This window comes from Alosa alosa, chromosome 1, assembly GCF_017589495.1.
Source record: "Alosa alosa isolate M-15738 ecotype Scorff River chromosome 1, AALO_Geno_1.1, whole genome shotgun sequence".
NCBI lineage: Eukaryota > Metazoa > Chordata > Actinopteri > Clupeiformes > Clupeidae > Alosa > Alosa alosa.
In genome coordinates this window covers 9,982,742-10,009,576 of record NC_063189.1, presented here as the reverse complement: position 1 = coordinate 10,009,576, position 26,835 = coordinate 9,982,742, and the positions used below count along the sequence as shown (strand labels likewise).

At 43.8% G+C, this 26,835-nt stretch overlaps 3 protein-coding genes across 3 annotated transcripts; 1 reads left to right on the top strand and 2 right to left on the bottom strand.

The window, feature by feature from the left end:
- Positions 1-546: 546 nt before the first annotated feature.
- LOC125304897 (cilia- and flagella-associated protein 57-like) lies at positions 547-14,740 on the bottom strand. The gene is made up of 23 exons (XM_048259416.1): positions 14,649-14,740; positions 14,173-14,357; positions 13,620-13,933; positions 13,266-13,522; positions 12,917-13,088; positions 12,432-12,584; positions 11,678-11,817; positions 10,886-11,051; positions 10,608-10,721; positions 10,086-10,298; positions 9,430-9,603; positions 9,112-9,273; positions 8,376-8,531; positions 7,984-8,077; positions 7,291-7,481; positions 6,768-6,941; positions 6,193-6,351; positions 5,757-5,900; positions 5,366-5,482; positions 4,972-5,114; positions 4,571-4,928; positions 3,541-3,798; positions 547-1,374 (listed from the first exon to the last, which is right to left on the bottom strand). The coding sequence occupies exons 2-23, from the start codon at positions 14,327-14,329 to the stop codon at positions 1,165-1,167; spliced, it is 4,026 nt and encodes a 1,341-aa protein (XP_048115373.1). The 5' UTR covers positions 14,330-14,357; positions 14,649-14,740; the 3' UTR covers positions 547-1,164.
- Positions 14,741-15,025: 285 nt separating this feature from the next.
- On the top strand, positions 15,026-21,142 carry ebna1bp2 (EBNA1 binding protein 2). The gene is made up of 9 exons (XM_048260708.1): positions 15,026-15,224; positions 15,558-15,641; positions 15,809-15,981; positions 16,176-16,299; positions 16,934-17,023; positions 17,114-17,189; positions 17,312-17,402; positions 17,721-17,898; positions 20,606-21,142. The coding sequence occupies exons 1-9, from the start codon at positions 15,147-15,149 to the stop codon at positions 20,651-20,653; spliced, it is 942 nt and encodes a 313-aa protein (XP_048116665.1). The 5' UTR covers positions 15,026-15,146; the 3' UTR covers positions 20,654-21,142.
- A 1,475-nt stretch (positions 21,143-22,617) lies between these two features.
- Positions 22,618-24,794, bottom strand: LOC125305760 (doublesex- and mab-3-related transcription factor A2-like). The gene is made up of 4 exons (XM_048260696.1): positions 24,085-24,794; positions 23,432-23,643; positions 23,050-23,194; positions 22,618-22,877 (listed from the first exon to the last, which is right to left on the bottom strand). Exons 1-4 carry the CDS (start codon positions 24,629-24,631, stop codon positions 22,807-22,809), a joined length of 975 nt encoding a protein of 324 aa, XP_048116653.1. The 5' UTR covers positions 24,632-24,794; the 3' UTR covers positions 22,618-22,806.
- Between the last annotated feature and the right edge of the window lie 2,041 nt (positions 24,795-26,835).

The window sequence follows — 26,835 nt, the reverse complement described above, 5'->3', positions numbered from 1 at the left end:
GGGCATGCTGTCACTCGAATATCACTCTACACGCACACAATGGCAGCAGTCTCCTGCTCGTCTGACACAAAATGTTGAGTCTGCCAAATAAACACACCCACACATACACAGAGACAAGTACACAAAGGGGCTCTCTTTTACAAACACACACACACACACACACACACACACGCACACACATATACACACACACGCACACACATATACACACATACATAGCATGTGGTTTGGAGGATAGTGAGTAGACTGTGTGTTCCAGAGAAACTGTGACATCCTACCCAGGCATTACGGGGGGACAATGGGTCAGCGGATGACTCCAGCGGTGGGGGTGGACACCCTGCTGTCCACAGGCAGCCTGATGTCACCATGTCCAGATAATGGCCATTTTGTCACTAGCAGGATGGTGTCACTCACGTGATCTAAGCCTGGTACTCAGGCTTGCCACAGAGAGGGACTTATTGTCTCCTTTAAAAAAGACTACTAACCAATTATGGCAAAAGTGAATCTGGTACAGCATTTCAAAAGGACGTCAAGGGTCAGTTTTTCTTAAAATATTTATTTACATATTTCAACACTAATAATATGTTCTGCCTGAATCCCTCTTACTCCAGTAAACATTGAATTTGTGTGTCACATTACATATCTTTACAGCATTGATGACAATTAATTTAAGCCCGATATTTACCAGTTCATTTCAGACGGTCTAGTTTGACAATTAAATCACAAATTCACCATTGAATAAACTGGTTAACCTACTATTAGAATCGGGGATAGACCCCTTTCTAAACTGATCTTCCTCTCAACCCCTCCAAACACACTCCCCTCCCAGACAGCTCCAGGCTGGCCCTTCTCACCCATGTGGAGGCCCAGAGGGGAGTGTGCGCGCCGGGGGGCCGGGAGCATCGGGAGCGGACAGCTGGCTGTGTGGCTGGGCGTGTGTGTGTGTGTGTGTGTGTGTGGGGGCGAGAATAGGTGGCCAGCGTGGGGAGCATGGTGCCACTGGTGTGCGGGCGCTGGCTGTGTGGCTGGGCGTGTGTGTGTGTGTGAGTGTGTGTGGGGGCGAGGCTAGGTGGCCAGCGTGGGGAGCATGGTGCCACTGGTGTGCGGGCGCTGGCTGTGTGGCTGGGCGTGTGTGTGTGTGTGTGTGTGTGTGTGGGGGCGAGGCTAGGTGGCCAGAGTGGGGAGCATGGTGCCACTGGTGTGAGGGCGCTGGCTCTGGCTCTGGATATCCTGTCGCAGCCGCAGGATCTCCGTGCGCTGCATCTGGATGATGCGCTCTGCCTCCTCGTTAAAGTTCAGCCGCGGGACGAGAGCACCTGCCACCGAATCGACAGAAGCTCTCACTGTGACAGGACACATCATATTACATAAACGCTACATCATATCATATACCATACTATATCATATCATATCATATCATATCATATCATACCATATCATATCATATCATATCTTATCCCATACCATTTCATATCATACCATATCATATCATATCATATCCCATATCATATCATATCATATCATATCATACGGCTCTTCATGCAAGTAGAACGCTCCATTGCCTTGAATGGGATTTCCCAAAGTTCTAAGTTTTCATCTAAGGACCTCAAAATAATGACGGTCATTATTGGAAAAATAAGTCCCTTCAGGGCGAAGCAAGACCCCGACGCACCCGGTTCGCCTTTTTTGGAACTTATTTTCCCAATAATGACTGGTGTTCTATACATTATCCCTTACATATATGATATCATATCATATCATATCATATCATATCATATCATATCATATATCATCAATATCAGTGAGGGGGATGGAAGATAACTAGGAAGGCTGCAATCAGTTTTGTTTTTAACTGTGTTTATATGGACTTGAGTATGCCAGTGATGATAGGGTTTTTCTGTAGCTCATTTTTGGGTTTGTGCTTGTAAACATCATATCCCGATTTCAGGACCCAAGAAAAACTTTCTGTGGCTTTGTATAATCCTGAGTAAAGTATCTAATGAACTCCTGTGTGTGTGTGTGTGTGTGTGTGTGTGTGTGTGTGTGTGTGTGTGTGTGTGTGTGTGTTGTGTGTGTGTGTGTGTTGTCTGTGAGTGTCTTGTGTGTATGTGTGTGTGTGTGTGTGTGTGTGTTCTGGTGCCTGTGTTCCTGAGTTGTAAGTTATTAAGGGCTTTTCATATGAGAAGCAACACCCACTAGTATTCAATTAATTTTGAATGAAAAATGGGCGGGCAGGCAGGCATTTGAGTGGTGGTACGGCAGGCAGGCATTTGAGTGGTGGTACGGCAGGCGGGCATTTGAGTGGTGGTACGGCAGGCGGGCATTTGAGTGGTGGTAGTGCGGCAGGCGGGCAGGCAGGCATTTGAGTGGTGAATGCGGCGGGCGGGGAGTGGTGGTACGGCAGGCGGGCAGGCGGGCATTTGAGTGGTGGTACGGCAGGCGGGCATTTGAGTGGTGGTACGGCAGGCGGGCAGGCGGGCATTTGAGTGGCATTTGAGTACGGCAGGCGGGCATTTGAGTGGTGAATACGGCAGGCGGGCAGGCAGGCATTTGAGTGGTGGCGGCAGGCGGGCATTTGAGTGGTGAACGCGGCGGGCGAGCCGGCGGGCATTTGAGTGGTGGTACGGCAGGCGGGCATTTGAGTGGTGGTACGGCAGGCGGGCAGGCGGGCATTTGAGTGAACGGTGTGCGGGCAGGCGGCATTTGAGTGGTGCACGCGGGCAGGCGGGCATTTGGTGGTGGTGCGGCAGGCGGGCATTTGAGTGGTGGGGCAGGCGGCAGGGCGGCATTTGAGTGGTGGAATGCGGCAGGCGGGCATTTGGTGGTGGTAACGGCAGGCGGGCAGCATTTGAGTGGTGGTACGGCAGGCGGGCATTTGAGTGGTGGTACGGCAGGCGGGCATTTGAGTGGTGGTACGGCAGGCGGGCATTTGAGTGGTGGTACGGCAGGCGGGCATTTGAGTGGTGGTACGGCAGGCGGGCATTTGAGTGGTGGTACGGCAGGCGGCATTTGAGTGGTGGTACGGCAGGCGGGCATTTGAGTGGTGGTACGGCAGGCGGCATTTGAGTGGTGGTACGGCAGGCGGCATTTGCAGTGGTGGTACGGCAGGCGGGCAGGCGGGCATTTGAGTGGTGGTACGGCAGGCGGGCATTTGAGTGGTGGTACGGCAGGCGGGCATTTGAGTGGTGGTACGGCAGGCGGGCATTTGAGTGGTGGTACGGCAGGCGGGCAGGCAGGCATTTGAGTGGTGGTACGGCAGGCGGGCATTTGAGTGGTGGTACGGCAGGCGGGCAGGCAGGCATTTGAGTGGTGGTACGGCAGGCGGGCATTTGAGTGGTGGTACGGCAGGCGGGCATTTGAGTGGTGGTACGGCAGGCGGGCATTTGAGTGGTGGTACGGCAGGCGGGCATTTGAGTGGTGGTACGGCAGGCGGGCATTTGAGTGGTGGTACGGCAGGCGGGCAGGCAGGCATTTGAGTGGTGGTACGGCAGGCGGGCATTTGAGTGGTGGTACGGCAGGCGGGCATTTGAGTGGTGGTACGGCAGGCGGCATTTGAGTGGTGGTACGGCAGGCGGCAGGCGGCATTTGAGTGGTGGTACGGCAGGCGGCATGGCATTTGAGTGGTGGTAACGGCAGGCGGCAGGCGGGCATTTGAGTGGTGGCACGCAGGCGGGCATTTTGAGTGGTGGTAACGGGCAGGCTGGCATTTGAGTGGTGGTACGGCAGGCGGCATTTGAGTGGTGGTACGGCAGGCGGGCATTTGAGTGGTGGTACGGCAGGCAGGCATTTAGTGGTGGTCTGACGAAGCGGGCATTTAGTGGTGAGTACGGCTTGGTGAGGGCGGGCATTTGGAGTGGTGGTACAGCAGGCGGGCATTTGAGTGGTGGTACGGCAGGCGGGCAGGCGGGCATTTGAGTGGTGGTACGGCAGGCGGGCATTTAGTGTGAGGTGAGTACGGCGAAGCGGGCATTTAGTGTGGTGAATACGGCGAAGTAGAGCCAGGCATTTGAGTGGTGAATGCGGCAGGCGGGCATTTAGTGGTGGTACGGCAGGCGGCATTTGAGTGGTGGTACGGCAGGCGGGCATTTGAGTGGTGGTACGGCAGGCGGGCATTTGAGTGGTGGTACGGCAGGCGGCATTTGAGTGGTGGTACGGCAGGCGGGCATTTGAGTGGTGGTACGGCAGGCGGCATTTGAGTGGTGGTACGGCAGGCGGGCATTTGAGTGGTGGTACGGCAGGCGGGCATTTGAGTGGTGGTACGGCAGGCGGGCATTTGAGTGGTGGTACGGCAGGCGGGCATTTGAGTGGTGGTACGGCAGGCGGGCATTTGAGTGGTGGTACGGCAGGCGGGCAGGCGGGCGTTTGAGTGGTGGTACGGCAGGCGGGCATTTGAGTGGTGGTACGGCAGGCGGGCATTTGAGTGGTGGTACGGCAGGCGGCATTTGAGTGGTGGTACGGCAGGCGGGCATTTGAGTGGTGGTACGGCAGGCGGCAGGCGGGCATTTGAGTGGTGGTACGGCAGGCGGCATTTGAGTGGTGGTACGGCAGGCGGGCATTTGAGTGGTGGTACGGCAGGCGGGCAGGCGGGCATTTGAGTGGTGGTACGGCAGGCGGGCATTTGAGTGGTGGTACGGCAGGCGGGCATTTGAGTGGTGGTACGGCAGGCGGGCATTTGAGTGGTGGTACGGCAGGCGGCATTTGAGTGGTGGTACGGCAGGCGGGCATTTGAGTGGTGGTACGGCAGGCGGGCATTTGAGTGGTGGTACGGCAGGCGGGCATTTGAGTGGTGGTACGGCAGGCGGGCATTTGAGTGGTGGTACGGCAGGCGGGCATTTGAGTGGTGGTACGGCAGGCGGGCATTTGAGTGGTGGTACGGCAGGCGGGCATTTGAGTTAATGGCAGCTCTAGCTGTTTTGTGCTGGAGACCCCTGTCAATGAGGTAACGCCGAGTCATGGTGTGAAAGAATGTGCTGACTCACCACGTCACTCTGCTGCACGTAGCGCTCGTACAGCTCCCGGATGCTGTCCTTCAGCTTCTTGGGGTCCTGAATGAAGCTGACGCAGTGATGCAGGTCCGTCTTGAACCTGTGGACCAAGGACTCCATGTCCTTCACCTGCATGACAAAGACAAACCAAGTTCAACAACTTTACCCACACAATCAATTGATGCCAGTAATGAGCAGCACAGACTCTTACTTGCAGACACTCCACATCATGTGGTCAGAACACAAAGAATCACTTCTGGCCAACAGTGTGTAAGGCAATAAAGATACTACCGCTTAGAAGTATCAAGTGCAAAACACTGATTGGAGAACACTGTGCACTGCTAGGAGCCCAGGTTTAGATTATTGTCCCCCTTACTGACCCTCTTCAGCCCTTTGGACATCTCCTTCTCTGTGGCCTTGAGTTTGAGCTTGAGCTCAGAGCAGCTCAGGTCCAGCTGTGTCTTCTTCTTGTGGAACTGTTCCAGCTCAGCCTCCATCTGGCCAATCAAACCACACCAACGCCACGTCAGGGTTAGCATCAACAGCATTTGGGAAATAACAGTCAGGACCACATGATCAGCTTTGATAGCTACACTTGAATATCAGTGTATTTTATTGTAAGAGCCAAGTAATTACAGTATGTATTACACTAAGTAATACTACCAGAGTGATAACTGATTTACACACACACACACACACACACACATAATGACAGGGTGTTGAGGTGAGATATTTTAAAACGTTTTTTGCCGACAGGACAGCACTTCTCACCTCTGTAATCACTTCTCTCATCTCTTTGATGTCATTCTCCCTGGGCTCAATCTGTTTCTTCAGTTCTTTGATTTTGTAGTCCAAAACAAATTTGAACTTTTCGAGCTCCTGGTTCTTCTTCTTGAGCTCATATATTCGCTTTTCCTGCAGGTGAGACGGGTGACTTTATGTTATAACAGCCATTATATTCATGTGTATTATGTATGTAAAGATGATAATGTAAACCAATTTCGGAGATTTCTTTGGAAACACCTTGTATAGGTTAGGAAACTATTCCTGAAAACATGTGAAAAGACTGTGAACTGTGTGGTACTGAATTATGGAGTCAGACACAACATCTCCAACCTGCAGGACTAGTAACTCTTCTCATGGCAGAATTCATACGGCTCTCTGAGCCTTCAGACTCTTTCAGGTCTTTGGCCTGCTGTGAGCCCACCTTATCTTGGATGGTCTCGTCCCTCTCCTGGATCTCCTTCTTGAGGGTGTTGATGTCCTTCTCCAGTGATCGGATCACGCTCTGCATCTTCTGCAGCTCCTCCTTGTGCCGGTCAATCTCAAGGTTGCGCGCTTCAATCTCTCGGTGCAGGCTGCTGAACTATAACACACAGACCCAACCATATCCAACACCCACAACATATACAAGCTCATTTATCCAAACATCTGTATTTCTGTCTCTGTATTTACACATGTATATTTCCATGTGTGTGTGATAGATAACCGTCTATATGTTATATATTGAAAGACCATATAGACTGTACTGTTAGGGCTGAGCTACACCAGGCACGTAACTGAAGTGTTCCGTTCGCATTGCGTCTGCTGCAACAATTAGCTTCCACTATAATCAATGGAAGTAGCTACACCAGACGTGATAGCGGCGGGTACGTTCGAAAAAAATAGACCATTCATCTAAAATGGATTTTACGCGTCGCGAACAGAACGCTTCAGTTATGCGCCTGGTGTAGACAGGCAGCACATGGGCAGTTTGGAGTGAAGGAGCTAGAATATCCTCACTTTCTTCTTCATGATTCCCGTCTCCCCCTTCAGACACTGGGTGAGCTCCTTCTCTTCCCTGATGGCCTTCTCGTACTTGAGGCGAATGCTCTGGATCTCGAGATCACTGTCCTCCTCAATCTGTTTTTTTGTCTCCTCAAACTCCCGCACCTGCCGCTGAGACTCCTCCTGGCACTGCCACGAGCAAAGGAGACGAAAACTCATTAGGAGCCCCAAGCCCCAAGCCTCAGACACACACACACACACACACACATGCATGCACGCACACATACATGCACACACACACACACACACACACACACCACACTAACACACAGACCCATTGAAACTTTCTCATCAAAGCCAAACTGCCCTCAGCATAGGACACCAACCCAAAGGCTGTGACAGGCACACATGCACCTCAGATGGGATGCCGCATTCTTTTGGGGAACCCTGCCACAAATGTAACGTTTCCGCAAAGCTCTGAATGCCGCTTGAACGGGGCGCCCTGCCCCCTTGGCTCTGGCGGAGAGCGCGCGCGCACCTGAGAGAGCACCAGCTCCTTTTCGTGCAGTCTGGCCTCGTAGCTGAAGGTGAGGTCATCGAGCGCCTGGAACTTGCTTTGCTCCATGGCCTGCAGCTGATGCTCATAGTCCTCCTGCATGCGCTGCGACTTCAGCTGCAGCTCGTGGTACTTCTCGTACTCCAGCATCAGCCTCTGGTTGCTCGTCGACTCTGTGGAGTGGGAGAGTGTGTGAACGTGTGTGTGTGTGTGTGTGTGTGTGTGTGTGTGAACGTGTGTGTGTGAGTGTGTGGTGCGTGTATGTGTACTTTGTGTTACATGCTCTGACTAAAAAGGGACCCAATTACTGGTACTATTTATTCTTTTCATAGCCTCGAAAGTCTATTTCAGTCAATTCAGGGCTATTAGCGCAAGCACATTGTCAGCTAATGGAGTAGGCTAAACATTTACAACCCTATACCACATGCTGCGCGCAAACACACAATTAAGCCATCACGTAGTTAAAATGTTAATCCAAGTGCAGTTTTCATGCCAGCAATCATGTAAAGGGGCTTAACACCTATTAGATTAGAGGCTTAAAAAGAAAGGCACAGTATATGATCTTAATCTCTTTTTTCCCCCCTCACTGTGGTGATAAAGAAAGGTAATATTTCCAGTATCACATCACCACAACAACTTTTCCAACTAGAGCAAGAAGAATGGTTTTAGAAATACCGAAATCCTGCTGCTCTTTCATATGCCTCTCGTTCGCCTCCACCATTAACTCCCGGTGCCCCATGTCTTGTTTCTCCATGTCAGTTTTGAGAACCTACAGGTGGAATTACAACAGCTGCATGTATTACATCTGTTTAGAACTCCCTATTACCAGAACACATAGTCTTATTGTACTGTCTTACTCCTGTTTTGTAATGTCAGACATTTCATGTAGCAATGCACAACTTGACACAGTGAGACGTCACAAGATAAAGCTGCTTGGCTGCATTGCGGCTGCATTAAACTCTCTAAATTGCTCTCGTAAATACAGACCCTTATGTCATCCAAACTTCAATTCAGCTACTCCATCGTAAAAGGCTTGAGAGAATGAGAATAAGCCCTTGTGCACCGACCTGGTTCTTGGTCTTGAGCGATTCTATCTCGTGAATTAACTTCTCGGAGAGCTCTTTGATCTTGTCGTTGTAGTTCATGTCCTTCAGGCGGAGCTGGTACTCATTCTCCATCTTGAGTTCCTCCACCCGAGTCTTCAGCTCCATCATGACCTGATTCTGCACCGAGGAAAAGGCACATTAGAATGCAGCTGGCCATCAGGCCTTCTGATCACTAGATGGGTTTCCGTTCAGCTCATTATCATATTCTAAGCGATTTATGCACAACACAAGAAAGTGCATCTGAGTGCATTTCCATCCATTGCTGTCTCCATGTGATATCGCACTGGTGCAGTCATTTATGTAAAAGGAGACCTCACCAAGTATTGACTGCATAAATTAATTATTTTTTATTTCAGATTAGTCAGATTAGTGATATTTTCAGAAGGCTACCAGTTCTGCATTATAAACTCTTTATTCTAATATTTGAGATACTGGATTTTTGTAATCAAGATTAAAACAAAAAAAGGCCTGAACTATTTCATTTTGTGTGGAATGAACTTTAAATACATGACATTTTCACTAGTAATAATGCATTATAGAACAATAAGCTCTATCTCAGATAAGACTGCGTAATTAACTGTTTGGATGGCTCTGACTTACTAAATAATTTGACATATTGTGTGCCTACTGTTCAATGCTTTAAATGAGTAGTTAAAGAGCTGAGCCCTGCTGCCCAGCCCAGCTCCCTGCGGCCCACCTTCTCCTCCAGGTCAGACTTGGTGATGAGGATCTCCTCAGCGTAGGACACGTCTTTATCTCTCTTCAGGCCCCGGCCCTCTTTATCAATGATCTTCCATATGAAGAGGCAGCCGTCCTCGGACACGGACAGCAGGTATTGGTCATCAAAAGTGACGGCCATCTAAGAAAAATGTATGAATGAATGAAGGAAGGAAGGAATGGATAAATGAATGAATGAATGAATGAATGAATGGATAAATGAATGAACTGAGCCATTATGAGTGACATCCACACAGATCACATTTCAGGTGATGGGCGTTATACTGTGGGCTGTTACCTTAGTGACGGCGCAGGAGTGTCCCTGGTACTCTGTCCACTCCTTGTGGATGGGGATCGGGTACTTGATGACCCTGATGGTGCCGGAGGAGGTGCCACTGAAGATGGCGCGGCCGGAGCGGGTCATGGTGATGGCCGTGTATGTCACCTCGTCAGCGCACATCTCCCTCAGGACCTACAGGAAGACACAGTGACCGACACACATCACACACTGCACTGGACTGACCACCGACAGACTGGCATCACCTGTAGCCACAAATTAGGTCTCAGTCAGAGCGCTTAAAGGTAATGCGCTTAAGGTACATTTATTTATATAGCTCATTTTCCAGCATAGTGGCTACTCAAACCCTAAAAGCTAAACACCTATGAATGGGATATACTGGGATTCAATTCCGGGCTAACCCTAAGTTTGCCTTTGGGGATAACATAACAATCAAACTTGTCAGTCAATATAACTGACATATGTAAGTCGCTTTGGATAAAAGCGTTTGTTAAATGAATAAATGTAAATGTATTTGAATCCCAGTCCACAGAAGAGCTTTTATTCTAAATCCCCTTTTCTGTTTGTCAGTAACCTCTATCTGAACCTGTCTTTTACCTGCATGACATTTAGATTCCACAAACTAGAAAATATGACAGACATTTGATGACAGCTACCTGACAGTCTTGGATCTCTTTCAAGGTTCTGTCTGTGCCGACAGCGAAGATGGTCTTGCCGTCTGCTGAGATGGCCACGCTGTTGTAGCTGCAGGACTTGAGCACACTCTCCGACTCTCGCTTGCTGCTCAGTGTGTTCCACTCGTACACAGCTCCATCCATGCCACATGACACCAGGCGGCTGTCGTCCATACTCCACACCACAGACCGCACCTGAGGGGTCAACAACGGGTCATCCCCACAGCAGCCAGAACAGACACAAATACATGACATATCAAGTATGCATCTAACTATCTGTCAACAAATTAAGTCAACAATTCTAAAGTCATAAATTCTTGTCATAACAATAACAATAAATTCTTGTCATAAATTCTACTCTGTGCACGTCCACACACACACTGTGTAGTGAAAAAGCACATGTAAAATTGAACAATATCGTCCATGTTAGATGAGAGTAAACATATGAAATGTCACACACAGCATGGATATGTCACATAGCCCACTCTCAGTACGCTGGCTCACCTTCCCATTGTGTCCTTTGAGATTTAGCAGATTATCAAAGGTTGTGCTGGAGTAGATATGAATGATGTTGCCGTTGACAGCGGCAAACATGTGCCCTCCGTGACTGAACGCACACTGAGAACAATTAACGAGTCAGTCATCCATTAGAAACAGCCACACTGTCATATGCCACAGCAATTAGACATCTCACATCTATTCAAATTGTAAGCACAACAGACATGTCATTTAGATGATGTCCCATTTCATCGCTCCGCATCTGGGTCCTTCTCAACACTAACCTCTCTGCAGCCGCGCACGGTCAGCTCCTTGAAGGGACGGATATCGTCTATGAGCAGGTTCATTAAGCGCAGTTTGTCGGTGAAGCCGACCAGTATGTAGAGGCCAGAGGGGTGCAGTGCCACGCTGTGGGACTCCTCCTGGAACTCCTTACGCAGCTCCAGAACACTACACACACACACACACACAAACACACACACGCACACACACACACACACATTCGAATTCTTTATTTGAATCCACCAATCACAATTCTTACAGAAAGGATTAAAATATTGTCAGAGGCCAAATACAGCTTTGACACTCATGGGTACAGACGCCACGCCACGCAGCAAGACTGCCTGTTACAGCTGATACAGAGCAGAATTTTGCCAGCTGTTTGGATTTTTTCTGAATAAACCTGGCAGTCGTAGCCCACTAACAGTTAATTTGTGATTTAGTAATTTTATTTTCCATATACAGATCATAGATACACCACCTATCTCTCTCTCTCTCTCTCTCTCTCTCTTTCTCTCTCTCTCTCACACACACACACATCAATGAATTTCGGAATATGCACACACGTATTGTAATTTCCCAGCTATTAGCTGAGGTTTATACATTGATTTTGCAAAATTATTTCAGCTATGAGGTTCATACACGGGGGCAGTTAATATAGTATTAATATGGTTTTGCTTTTTTAACTTGCATAAAATCCTGTCCGGCGCTTTACACACAATGCGGCTAATACACAGGAAATTACTGTATGTCACAGAAAACAGTCTGAGCGTTCCGAGGGCAGCTCTGAAACGTACTTGGTCTCATAGTTCCAGATGCGCACCGAATGGTCCAGGGAACAGGTGGCGATGAGGGGCTTGCGGATGCAGACGGACATGCCGGTGATGGCTTTGGAGTGGAAAGATTGTGACAGGAACTCAAAGTGGGCTTGCTCCCCCTGAAGCAAATAATGAGTACAGGAACACAAACCAGTGAAGCTCCATATCCGATTGAGGTTTACACCTTGGCAAAATAGCACAGCATATTGACTTATGAGAAGGCAAAATATTTCTAAACTATTAAGTTTACATGGGTATCATCAGACTACAGATATGAATTGGTATCATTATGCTGCATGCTGCATTTTTCTTAGTATAGGTAAAAACTTCTAAGGTGCGATCAAATTCACAGACATAGGCGAACGCTCGCCAACGTTGGCAAACAGTTTTTTATTTGCCTTGAATTCTCCACAAATGTTTGCAAATACTCGCAAACAGTTTAAGGAGGTTGTTCACTGTGAACATAAAGAGGAGCTGGACAATGAGTTTTCATTGAAATGGAATGTTACAGAAAAACATGTCCGCCAGGAATGTTCACCTCTTTTCAAGGACAAGGAATTTGAACACACCTCTTATCTTTACGAAACTGCTTTGTTGGAGGAGAGCTTGTGTTCAGAGCTATTGTTAACGCTTATTACACATCAACTCATGCACTCATGCAAAGAACTGAAAACAGTCTGTGAACAGAAGTCAGCACCCTGGCGAGGCAAAGTTCTTTAAGTGTAGAATGTACCTTGCTGATCTCGGCTGAGGCTAGGGGGATGCTGTAGAGCTGACCGTGGTCAGTGCAGGCACACAGACCCTCCTCGGACGGGCTGATGCACAGACCGGTGATCTCCTGCTGCTGAGCTTGTCTCGGCTCATTACTGTACGGGTCTGGAGGAATCTGGAACAGATGCCATCACGAAATTATGCTGCGCAGACACTGTGTGATTTTAACTCAGTTGGAATCAACAGAATTTTGAATAAGGCCAAATTCATGCCTGAACTAAGACGTAGTTTGAGTATGTTAATGTTTAAACAGTATGTGATACATTAACTGATCAATTCAAAGCCACATAGCTTAACAGGGACCTTTGTTCTTCTCAGATTTTGTCCTTCATTTCCATAAACATACAAGACGTTTTGCTTTCTCCATGTATTTCATCGATCTTACATGTAAAAGCCAAGGCCAGCAAGAGTGGCAGCTGCTGAGCCTGATGCGGTGGTGGTTATTACCCATATCTCTCTGGTCTTGCGATAGTTGTCCTTATCCTCCGTTTTCTCAAACAGACACACGGCGCCAGGCCCGGCGGAGCAGACGAAGCCCTTGGAGTAGGCCGCGATGGCAGTGACCCGGGGCAGGATGGGTGGGAGCTCTGACTCTTCGTTTGAGGCGTTCTTCTCTCGTCTTGAAAGACAGAGCAATATAACATATACTATCATATATGATACCAACATATCAATTATAACACATTCCAGTCTCCTGCCTTACCAACATGCAGTAGTGATCCATGTGAGTAAACCTCCCAATACCGGTAATTGTTTACAGGAGAATAAGTTATGGCCAAACTCAACTGGAACTGACCTGTCCACCTCTTGTGAGGTCTTAGAGCCGACGTTCATTTCCCAGCGCATGTCGCCGGACTCAAACACCAGCAACCGGCCTGTGTCAGTGCCAGCGATCACACGCTCCTCCGACATCCAGGCGTGTGACAGGATATTTAAGGACTCAAGCTTCGGGAAGTTGCACTGTTTCAGGGTGCCCTCGGCGTAGCGGTACAGCTTGAACACGCCATTGCCAGTCACACAGATATGTGTGTTGTCATGGGGACTGAAGCTGACCTTTTAAACAACGGACAATTTATCATCCACACTAACCACACATATGTGTGTGTGCGTGAGTGTGTGTGTGTGTGTGTGTGTGTGTGGGGGGACTTGCCTTGTAGATGTTGTTGGTGAAAGAGCACGTCTTGACCGTGGCTAAGACTTTCTGCTTCTCCCACATCCAGTAAAAGAGGGTCCAGTCAGGGCCACCAGACTGGCCGATGAGAAACTTGGAATCTGGGGAGAAAGCCAAGCAAACAAACTCCTGGACAGGCAACTCACCTCCGGTCAGCACCTTCCTCCTTCGACTCTGCTCATGGTGCAAGTCATACACAGTGATGGCTCCCTTTTCTACTCGCTCTGACACTGCCAGATAGCGATGGTTCGTGCTCATGGCCATGGCATACATGCCCTGGCTTTTTTCTGACCCTGTGGGCACATTGAGCTGCTGTTACAAACAAATAGATCCAAGAGGACATGATGCTTTTACATTTTGTGCATTACATACAAGCTGTTAAGTTTGCATAGTTTTCATTCCATAATTCAATATGAACATGAATATGAATATGAATGTCTAATTAAGATCATATTTCCCTTCTTTGCCTTATATTTACATTATCCAATCTATTTGTGTAGTCTGGACTCTATGGCAATACAATAAACTTTACCTGGGATGAACCTCTGCCATCTGTGGTCAATGTTGTAGCGCACCAAGTTATTTCCACAGGGAAATATTACCGTTTGCTCATCAAAGTAGCAGAGGTTGTTTGACACCCCTGTTCGCAGACCAAATGAGTAATGTGAATGAGCTACAACCGCAGCCATTCTTTAGTTGTTCCGTAACGTTATGATCCTGAAATGTGCAAATGCATTCCAGTTCAAATAAATGACATAGATAAATACTGCTTCTTGTTCCTACGAGAACAATACGATACGATAATATTCGTTTTCCATTGTAAAGTTAGGCTTAGCTTCTATTTGTTTATGGTCACCGCTAACGTTAACATAACTAACGTTAGCCAACAACATGTGCAAGGAAACGAAGGTATCAAGTACAAACATCTACATGCAATTTTCTAACATGTAACGTTAACTTCATATATCATAAATGAATAACGGTAAGGGAAAAAATAAGTGAACTTACAGATTTCCAGTTTTTCTAGCAATGACTTTCGGGCTAGTTAGTTGGTAATGGTAAATAGCTAACTTACACAAGTTGTCAAAGTAACATCAAACTGACGCGCTGCTATGACAACGCATGAAATCACATGTGTTCATAATTTCTACCACTAGAGGGTGACCCTTTCCCACCATTCGCCTTGCAGAGTATGTGGTCAATGATGAATAAAGTTATAAATCTTGTGCTAAAAATACAAACGTTTACTTTAGGAAGACCATTGCAAGGTTTGATAAGATACATTGCTCTAAGTTGAAATATGGAAAACAATATTTTTCACGAGGTTATTTTTCCGTATGTAGGATCAAAGAACTCTTTGGCAGGATCTAGTATAATGAGCACACGGAACTACACGGTACAAAATGCGCGGTGCACCAACTTCAGCCTCACATGTGACTGAGGCAGCTACACGGTTAGAAAGGTAAATAAGTAGTGTCACCTATTATTTGTTGTACCGAATCGGTTATGATGGACACCACGGAGGTAGACACACAGATGGGTTTTGAATCCGAAGAGGACGACAGTGACATGTCTGATGAAGAGGTGAGGTGTTTCTATCTAGGCAACGTTAACGTTAGCTACATGTAAGTTAGCTAGCTAACGCTAAACTGGCATGTGTGATCACTCATTATCATGAATGTAAGGTTGTATTTGGTTTGTTTGTATGTACAAGAAATTGTAAAAGGATTTGGTCATTAATTTGTTTGTGTACTGTTCGAACTATTATTCTCTTAGATGAATAAATGACTCCTTGCATGTTTACTGGCCATTCTAATTCCATTCTGCTCTTAGCATTAAAGTTACTAACAGAGATTATAACTAGTGTGGAAACGTGTTCATAGCTTTGTGTAACAGTATATTTAATTATGTCTAAAGTTACAAGAGGCATTCGCAAAAGGATTGCTGAAACCTGGTCTAAACATCCCTGTAGAAGAAGCGAAGAAATTCACCAACAATGTGGTGAGGAACATTATTATTCCACAGACTCGACGTTTTACTCTGCATCATTCACAACACAACATAATATTGTACGCTGATTCGATCCTGAAATGGAAGGCCTTGATTTGTCAAAGAAACCACGATGTGAGTTGTATGACACTCTGCTCCTATTGACTCATTCTTTGCAGGAGGGTATGAAACAGTGTCTGTCTGACTTCTGCAAGAGTCTTCCATGGGCTGAGAGACTAGATCTGAGCAATATGCCAGCCGCTGACATAGTTGCCCAAGCTGAAGGCAGACAGTTGGCTGCTGAAAGTGGAGCAATAAATGCTGAAGATGATTTCCAGAGGGAAATGTTTTTGTGAGTATGAGATACTGGGAAGCCTGCATCATAACACCAGTTCTCTTTTTTTTCCTGCAATGAAACAAAATAGATATTTATGTGATTTAAGGTCTGAGATGTCCATTGTAAACTAATTAACTGGAGGTGTCATTACGAAAGTATATCCATATTTCAAAGCAAAACTCAGTTGATTTGTTAAACTTCTCTCACAGCTATCGTCAAGCCCAGGCAACAGTTTTAGAAGCCTTGCCAAAACTACGGAAGCTGAATATACCAACCAGACGTCCAGAGGACTATTTTGCAGAGATGTCCAAAACAGATCAACATATGCAGAAGGTTTGTCCTCGTATTGTGGTTACCTACCAGTGAACACAAATCGACTTTTCTGTCTTAAAGGTGCTCTAAGCAATGTTGGGTAACGTCACTTCTGTTGACTTTCAAACAAAACCGAGCGCTAGCTCGCTACTCCTTCCCCCTCCCCCCCATGCAATTAAAACTCTCCTAAATGTGCAGTTCATCTCTGATTGGCTGGAACAGTTTGTTATGATTTTATGGTGCAGACTGCACCAAGTTGTTTTTGTTGCCGTTTTTGGAGCCTGGGTTGTCCACAGAGACAGCATTTTTACACTGAATTCAGGGCACAGGCAGCTAGCGTATGATGAGGTGATGTTTGCCTTTGACAAAAAAAATTGTTTAGCTTAGAAACCGTGTAACGTCTCTTAAAGCACCTTTTAGTTATTGCATTCCTGTACAACTGCAATTACCTTTGTCATCCTTTAGTATTTGTGCAGGTACATATTCATTGTACATCACTGTACATTTGATACTGCATACCTGGTGGATACTACATACATACAAACATAACATAGTCAAAGTGGTTTCACAGCGGCATCTATAATTTGACACGTATCTACTACTACACACTTGTCCTGGATTTACTACAAGATGTCTCTGTTATTGTTTGCCACAGATCAGGAAAAAGCTGCTCATCAAGCAGACGGCAATGGAAAAATCTGAGAAAGCCAAGAAACTGAGAGAGCTGAGAAAGTATGGTAAAAAGGTGAGTCCTGCTTTTATCAGGTGTGACCGAACCCTAGACATGGTCCATGTTTTTTGTACCTTTATGCTGGTTTTGATGTCTTTGCACCAGGTTCAAGTTGAAGTCCTTCAGAAGAGACAGAAAGAGAAGAAGGCCATGATGTCTGCTGTAAAGAAATATCAAAAAGGTAGAGTAGTTTGGGATTCCGGCTAGCTTTGTGATACACAAATAACATTTTCATTACCCACATCTGTCAATTACTTTAACCATATTATTGATGCCTGTTGAACCACATCATATTTCTAACAGGTATGACGGACAAACTGGATTTCTTGGAAGGAGATCAAGACAAGAACCAGAAAGGTGCAGGACCACCTAAAGCACAGACAAATAAAAAAGGGTAAGAGCTCTCATCAGAGGTCCATGATTTTAAGGGCCTGAAATTATCACCAACTTTTGTAGGGTTAAGTAGTGAATTTTCCCACTGAAACTGTAACAAGTTGCTGTCATAAGGTCATAAACATAAAAGCTTGTAAACCAACAAGCTACATTGGCTCAATAGGTGATCCGTACTTTGCCATTTGACTTTTCAGAATGGATAAATGTAGTCAAATACAGAGTGCTAGAAGCAATGTTTTATGTGATGTTTTTTTTTTTTAAGTACAGTATTTGGGAAAATGATTACAAAAAAGTTAAAACATTCTCTGTACATGCTTAGACCCAATGCAAAGAGGAAGTTCAAGGACCGCAAGTTTGGTTTTGGGGGCAAGAAAAAGGGCACCAAATGGAACACCAAAGAAAGTCACAACGACATGTCTGGATTCCGTGCCAAGATGGCACATGGGAAGGGAGGAAAAGGAGGGAAGTCATTTGGAAAAGGTGGAAAGAAGGGCAATGTAAGTATACTTTGGATGGATCTACGCTCTTCTCCTTAGCAGTCAGCATTCATTTGTTTTATTATACGGCTCTTCACAATGCTAGTAGAACGCTCCATTTGAGTTTCCCAAAGTTTTACGGACAAATATATTCATGCAGAGGTAGACAAGGTACACAATTCCTTTACTCAAATGACTGAAGTATAGATACACCTTGTCAAATATTACTCTAATACAAGTGAAAGATGCTAAATCAGATTTTTACTTAAGTTGAAGTACAGAAGTATGTGCTTTTGAAAATTTTAAGTATTCAGAAGTACAAGTATTTTTCCTCTTGTATTGTAATATAATGTTTATTTGGTCATTAATAGGGTATACAGTTAAGCAGGGCTGTAGTACTCGAGTCCGGACTCGAGACCGTTTTTCTACGGTCTCGGACTTGTCTCGGACTCGCTAGTATTTGGACTTGGTCTTGTCTCGGTCTCGGCCACTGGTCTTGCCAAATATGGCTTTTGGTCTCGACCGAGTCCAGGTGTCTTTAGGGCCATCAAAATTAACGTGTTAATCGCCGCGATTCATTTTGAAATACATAATGCGTTACAAAACACTCAATAGTGTTTTACCATTACCATTGTGGGGGGCTGATGTCACGTAACGGAAGCCGTAAAACCTAAAACCGCAAGCCTGAGAGTTTATTTTACTGTCTGTGGAGTTAGCTGAAGATAAAGAGGAACCAACATTTAGCCAAATAGTAGCTTTACTGCAAACTGCTTTTCACTCTTGTTAGATAACGTTTACAATGTCAAAATGCACCAACAGCAACAGTTACATAAAGACGATACTTTTCGGGTCCTCTCCATTAAGATCCAACTTGAACGTATGCTACTCCATTTAATTGAGAGCGGCGTCTGGCCTACCGAGAAGGAGAGAAAACGATTGGCAGGCTCCAGCTGGCTTGGCGTTGTTGATGATAATTGATATCTCCTTTTTAATATAAGACACTTATAAAAAGGAAGGCAACAAAGGCGAGGTTAGAGGAGATTAGCGGATTTATCCGATTTCCACTACTGACCAGTTATAAACATGTATGACATGTAGGCTGCACTCACTGTGATTTGAAAAATGGACAAAAATATGAAGAGTTGTCTTTGCCTTTGTGTAATGGAACTGGTGAGTCTTGAAGTTTTCAATAATTTGTTAACATGAAGCACATATTATGCCGATTGAAACACATTCCATTCAGATAGCTAGGTGACTGGCTCAGGCTCATCATTCACTTTTAATTGCAAACAGAAAATGTCTAGCTAGCATCATGTCATTACTTGCTTGTATTTCCAAAGGAATGAAAACTGTTTATACCAACTTAATATCATGCTTATCATTGTTAATATTGTACAATACATGTGGTACAAACAATATTAGAGCTTGTGGACTAGCTATAGGCTATATTTCAATGGAGCTGGTAAAAAAAAGATCATTATGAGAACGTGGCCACAATGGGCTTAAAGTGACAGTGCACCATTTACAAATGAGTTAAACAGCATCAAATGTGTAGTATTTCTTAAGAAATGAATACTTTAAAACACAATTACTGTGTCAGTATTATCATTTAAATGATATAAAAGTGTTTTACTTTTACCTTTGTGGTTACTCATTAATTTTGTGATTTATGTTGTATTTAATATGCCATTTAAGAAGCTTTAGTCTTTAGGGACTTTTTAATTGCGGTTAATCGAGATTAATTCATTTCAAAATATATATTTTGAATCGTTTGACAGCCCTATAATAATATTGGAGAAGGGGAATGGCTACACTTACAAATCCTGGGTGTGTTCACACTGTTTTTGCTTTTAGATAATAATAATAATAACCCAAAATGATTGTCTTGATTGTCTGGACTCGGTCTTGACTCGGACTCGAACCTTTTTGGACTCGGTCTTGTCTTGGACTCGAACCTCTTTGGACTCGGTCTTGACTTGGTCTCGACTAGTCCTGGTCTTGGACTTGTCTTGGACTCGACAAAGGTGGTCTTGACTACAGCCCTGCAGTTAAGAACAAAATTATTCATACCCCTGGCAAATATTGATTTGTTCTGACTGAAAATAACACTGCCACATGCCAAAAGGTTGTAAGACAATGTGGTAGAATATTATAATTACAATGTGGTAGAATATTATAATTAATACAAATGTAAAAAAAGATAAAAACGATTATTTTTTTGATTCCATATTTTTACCACAATGTCTTACAACCTTTTGGCATGTGGCAGTGTCATTCTCAGTCAGAACAAACATATTGGTCAAGAGAAAATCAACATCACATCAATATTTGCTAGGGGTATGAATAATTTTGTTCTTAACTGTACATCCGTTGGTCGGTCATAGGACTTGAACAGACCTATAGTTCTTTACATCCAACAAAGAACATTTGACCTATTTGCATTACTGCAACTGTTCCAATAGATTGAAATAATAGACTTTAAATCATTGCTAATTCTCTATTCACAAATCTAAAACATGTTTAATACAAAATCAGATAACTTTATTATGAGTAGATTATTTACTGTTTAATGATATAGGCTAGCTATGTGGTGAATATCAGGTGATTGTCTAATTTCAATCCAACTTCACAATGAGGATAGCCTGTTTAACATCACACCACTGCTCAAATCTCAATTGCTAACAAGTTCTGTAGCCTTGTACTTATCTGTTTCTCTTGGTTTTCTTAGAAGCGGCCAGGCAAGGAAACAAGAAGGAAAATGAAAAACAAAAAATGAGGCCTCATAGTATTCATCAAAAGATGTGGAAGAGACGTGGACTTGCCTTTTGCGGCCTCTAACACATGGAAATGGACTTAAGCCTGGCCAATTGTGCAGAATTCCTACGGATGTGTTTTCTCCCACTGACTCGGTTATCTGATCTTGGGCTCACACCGGATGGTTAAAGCCTGCCCATTTTATTTTTTTTTTTGTCTTCTTTCAAGTGTAAGACCTCATTGTAAATGGAAAGTATTTTTGTGAAGGCATGTTCTTTTATATTTGTGTGAAAAGAAGGGTGCAGGAAATCTTTGAAAATTGCATCAAGGATGTGGACTTTAACACATTTCTTTTTGTGGCAGGCCTGCCAATGAAGAGAAATTGTGGCATATGAAATAAGCACCCTCTCTTAGGCTGTAACAGTATCTTAAATGTTCAGTAATCAGTGATGCCTTGGAATGTTTTAATAACTTATGTACATTTCTGGGTAAATACTATGTTACATCTTAATGGTCATTCCTTGACTGATTTTCTTGTGCTACATTCATGCCATACTGTGCTGGTTAGCAGTACATTCACTCCTTCACTTGGTTCTGGTTAAACAAGGCTTAATTAAGCTATGGTTACTTGTCCTCCCATTGCAATAATTGCCTTATCCACCCAGGGGCACTGTTTCCATGGTGTGCCATTTACAACATTTATTTGTGGAAGTGTAGTGACTTTATGTGAAGAGAGAGTGGGTTGGGTAACATTTTCAAGACCACAATGCTTAAAAATGGGGAGAAGGTGCAGTTAAAGCAACAGTGCTTAAATTCAGAGATAAAACACATTTTGTATTGCATCATACATTTGAGAACATCAGATTTGAAAAGAAAAAATTAAACCATGCCCTTTTCAGCATGCATGTCAAGTGTTTTAGAGTAATCTTTACATCTCAAATGCCTCTTGGCTACAAGTTTTAAAAGTTTTTCTATAATCTTCTTTCATTAATTAAAACCACATAATTTTCAGTGTCCCTTGGATTGGGCCGGTTAACCCCAAACATTCTAAATCAATTGTATGCACCATATTGCTATGTAGCATAGTAATGTTATACACCATTTCAAAGCTTTGACTCTTGGGAATCCAAAAATTACAACTTTTTTCATGTACAATCTGTATAGTGCTTTACATTCTCAGATTAATTTAGTTATGTCAATTACATTTGATTCAAAATGCCCCCCTCTTCCGCTTTTGGTGTAGTGTAGCTGCAGCACAATAAGTAGATGCAACATATTGGGTACTGAAATATTCACAAGAATCCATAGAAATTGAATCTTCATGTTGTGTTATCCAACATTAGTTGTACAGATGTAGTCTATCTTATACACACTCATTGAACCAGCAAAGTAAATGCAAAAATAGAGACTTTTTTTTGTAATTATTCCATATTTTGTGTAGTCAGTCTATATCAGAACACTTGACATAAAATCTAGATAGTCCACAAGAAACCTCAAAGTGTTACCTTTCATTTGAGACCAGGATTATGCTTCTACACAAAGGGGATCATGTGCAGTAAGCATTTGATTGTCAGTATGCATTTTGGATAACAAAAAGTCCTATGGGGAGTTTCCATAGGCATTTTACAAAACGTATGGGCATACCTTGGCAAATAATAGTCTAAAGCACTCATATTTTCATTCTATATTGATCTACTTTTGCACACATCTTCACAAGACCTGGTGCTAGGGCTCAGTTGTGTTTCTAAGGGATATCAAGTGACCTAGAGGGCTGAAATGTGGTCAGTTCAGAGATGCTTGTAATCCGGCAGAAAGAAAAAACTATATTCTAGCCTCTGTAACTCTTTGTCAGTACATCACACAGTTATTTTGACTGTTTCCTACGAAAACTACAGGTTCTCAGCTTTCTATAGAGGTCCAGCATTTGATGGTTGCCAAAGTGGTGGGAACAATGCCGTTGTAAATAGGCACAGTGCAATTTCAGGCAAAAACTTTTATTGAGATCAATGTTAAGAATTCTCTCTCTGCAAACATGTGATTCAAATTCATTCAATAATTTTCAGATTGCAAAGTTTTCATAGCTATACTTAAATTGTTAAAAGTGATTTAACTGATTCAAGTTAAGTACTGTAATGTAGAGAGTTCATGCTGTCAGGAAATCCTAAATCCTCTGTGTCATGCGGTGTCCTGGGAAGAATCATCCACTGATACGATGTCAGAGCCCTGGCTGTCCTGCAGTTTTTCAGCTGCACAGAAGACAAACAAATCACTTTCTATTTTGTATGTGCAGTACAGACCTCGAAACAATTTAGAGTGGCCTCAAAGAACAGCTTCTGAATGGATTTTGCCTCTTAAGTACTATGGTTTAGCCTTATGAAACTCACATTTAAAACCTAGCTAAGACACCTGACCACCCACCTGAATCAAGGTGGGCCCTTGACATTAACCTCCCTCCTCCAGACTCCCTGTGTTGAGGGAAATACAGATGGTGTCTCATGGGAACCTCCTCCAGCAACCCAGGACACGACATTGAGTAAGGAGTGAATACTGGCATGCAACCATCCTACAGATGAAACACAGAGACAATCAACTAAAAGTCCTTTGCTATTGTAGACATATTGTAGTATACAGTATATTGTAGTATACAGTATTTGAACCAGACAACGAGCCCCCCTTGCCCTTATTATGTTTAAAGACCCCCCACACACACACACACACACACACACACACACGCAAAACGTAAAATCAATTACCAAATAAATTGCTTCATACTTACAAATGACTAAAACTGAAAACTTGCCTGAGGTGAGACGGGATCTGATGCATAAGCCAAGCCAGACTGAGAGTGACGAAAGGTGAATGGGTCCTTGAATGGCACCTGTGGCTGTAGGTTGACTAAAATGGCAGGACATGCGTATCCGTTTGGGTAAGAATATACATGTAGGGGTACGGTCATCCTTTCGCCCATGTAGACATTTCTTTGGACCCTCTCTGCCACCATTTCACCGGAGTCTAGAAGAGTAAATGTGCACATGAGGGGGTCTTCACCAGATTGGTTATTTAATTTAATTCCCCACTGAAATTAACAACAAATGTATATAACATGCACAATCATATTTGGTAACTTTATGTATCCTCTTCAATCCAGGGCGGGAATGTTAGTTTTTTTTTATTTGTTAGTATCTGCATAGTCATGCGACTGCAAGGTTTGTAACAGTCACGTTGCTCAAAACCGATTGCCCTGAGGTGCACATCTGGATCAACAAAGTATTCGCAGGCTCACATTATTAGTTAACTATGCTGGGGTGCGTTTCGTAAAAAGAGTTTCTAACCTGTTAACTTAGTTGGTTGGCAACGGGACACTGCATTGCAACCAACTAAGTTGCTGAGTTAGTTAGCAACTATGGTTTTGGGAAACATGCTCCTGGCTAGAATGCTAATTTAACCACTTACTTCTATTCATTGTGAGGGCATCCGGTGCTCCACAAACCGGACCAGAAGATCGGCTTCCCCCAACTCCAACCTCAATTCCACCACCAGTAGTCTGCCTGGTGAAATGGCCATTTAAAGCATTAGGAGCTACCTCCAATTCCACGAAAGTTTTGCTGTCTTCAGTTCCTCCTGCTGGCATGCGACTGACACCGTCCGACCTGAGGCTGGCGTTCGAAGCCTCGTGTACGGTTGCATGGGGCAATGTGTGTATATCCAGCACATCACCATTGACTGTAGCAGTGCTAGCTTGATTGGCTAAAACCGCCAAACTTTCCTTGATCGCAATCTCATCTCTTTGACTTTTCTTCAGTCGTCGCTGTGTTGCCATTATCTTCGTCCTCTCGGTTATGAGGGAGCATTTCCAGCACTTGCATGAAAAAAACTGACATTTACCTGAATGCCCTTTCAGCGGCACCACGAACCCATGATTTCTGCACCTTGCACACTTTGGGTTGCGCGGCGCTTTCTGAACACTGCTAGCGCTGTTCACTGAAACATATGCCATCATTAATGCAGATTTTTTGTAGTAGTGTTTTAAAATAATAATGAAAACACTGTTAGAATAAAAATCAGCGGTGAAAATTAAACCAGTCAGATGTCCAGATGTTGTTTCTCTAATGATACAGGTGTACCCTCCTGAGAAAGTAATGGCAGTACATGGATGGTAAGCAGGGTGTGTGTGAGGGCAACACGTGACATGAAACACTGTATCCTTTTTGTCTGTGTGAATAGCTCTGGAGATCATTCCCACAGTCACAATATATTGATATCTGGAAAGGTTTGGACATGTCCAACACAGGGTGGAGTGGATCTGATCACATTCTGTCTTTGGAAGAGTATTTTCATATTTACAACCTAGTTTCCAAAATTGGAAAATAAAATAGTGAAGAATAGTCCAAAGACAACACATTACATTTTGAAACAAAACAGAAACATTATTGCTTTATGGGGAAAATATATCTTCATTTAAAAATTGAAACCAGCCACATGTTTCAAAGACATTGAGATGGGCATGTTTACCACCATGTTGCATTACCTATTCTTTTAACAACAGTCTCTAAACCTGAGTAGACCAGCTGTTGGAGTTCAGGTCTTTGTAGTGTTGTTTGTTTTTTGTTTCATGAAGTCTGCACAATTAGGGCCATAGGCCATCAGTTGGACTCGTCTACTGTGGTACCAATACTACGCTGTTGTACATCGTCTTCCCAAAATATTCAAGGGCTTATTAAAAAGACATCTGGGTGGCAGAATATGTTGCTCCAAAACCTGTATCATTGACCATTTCCAGTTGTGCAAGCTCCCAATACCATAGGCACTGTACCCTGATATCATGGATGCTGGCTTCTGAACTGTGTGGACTGCAAACAATTTGGATGGTCCCTCCCTTCTTTACCTTGGAGAATGCGAAGTCCATGATTCCCTAAGAATTTCGAATTTTGTGTTGGTCTGACCACAGGACAAATTTCCACTTCGGCTTGATCTATCTAAAATGAGCCCAGGCCCAGAGAAGACAGCGGCATTTCTAGATCATGTTTAAATATAATTTCTTCTTTGCATGGTATAATAGATAGATAGATAGATAGATAGATAGATAGATAGATAGATACTTTATTGATCCCCAGGGAAAATTCAAGGTCTCAGTAGCATACAGACAACACACACACATTCACTAACAGCAGAACAAGTAATTAAAAATATATGATATAAAAACACAACTAAGCAATAAGGACAGTAGAAGATAAAGAATATACTAAATATACTAAAATACAAATTATACTAACTAACACTTAATCTAAACCAATTCTAAAAACAGTATCCAATAATTTTAACCTATGTAGATGGGCTTGATTATGTAGCATACTGTAGATCATGAAATTAGATTTTGAGTTTTCTAGCACTGCACAACCGTTCCAGCCATTTGTTGCCCCTGTTCTATCTTAGAGACTTGATGCTTTTATCAAATTCAAAATGAGTAAACAGAGGGGAAAACAAATGCATTCTGAGAAGAAAAACCCTCCCTCTGGCATTTAATCAAAATCTGGATGCCAATAGGCTACACTAAATGTGGGTCATGATTGGATCATCAAGCAGGTCATTGATCCAAAACGTCTAGATAAACAAAAATGGTTTACTAAGCACAAAATCAAGTTTTTCCATGGTTATCTCAGTTCCCTGATCTGAACTTCCAGATGGAAAACCAGTGGGGTGATCTTAAGAAGAGAATACACAGATTGAATCTTGACAATCTGGAGATATTTTGAAAAGAGGAATGATCTCAAATCAATTGCTTAGTATTTTCCAGCTTTATGAGATATGCTATGGAAGACTGAGAGCTATTTTATGTCCAGGCAGCCCTGCATGTCATGGAGGTCATGGTGCCATCAATCCTAATGAGGTTCCTATGGCAGCATACAGGGTTAAAAACAGCCACAAAACATCACAGACCCTTCACCACATACTTCTGATGAGATTCTTCAAAATAGTCATTCTAGTACACCCCACATTGAATGTTTATTGACCAAAAGCTCCATTTTCTTTTGATTTAACCATAGCACAATTTTAGACAAAGTACCAGTAGCATTTAGCAACTCAAGCCACAGTTAAATGACAAGATATGCTTTTTTTCCGACATGCCATTTAAATAATCTGCATGGATGAAGGTCACTTCTTTGTTTTTTAAGACTTGATCCAAGGAAATACTTATATCTGTAT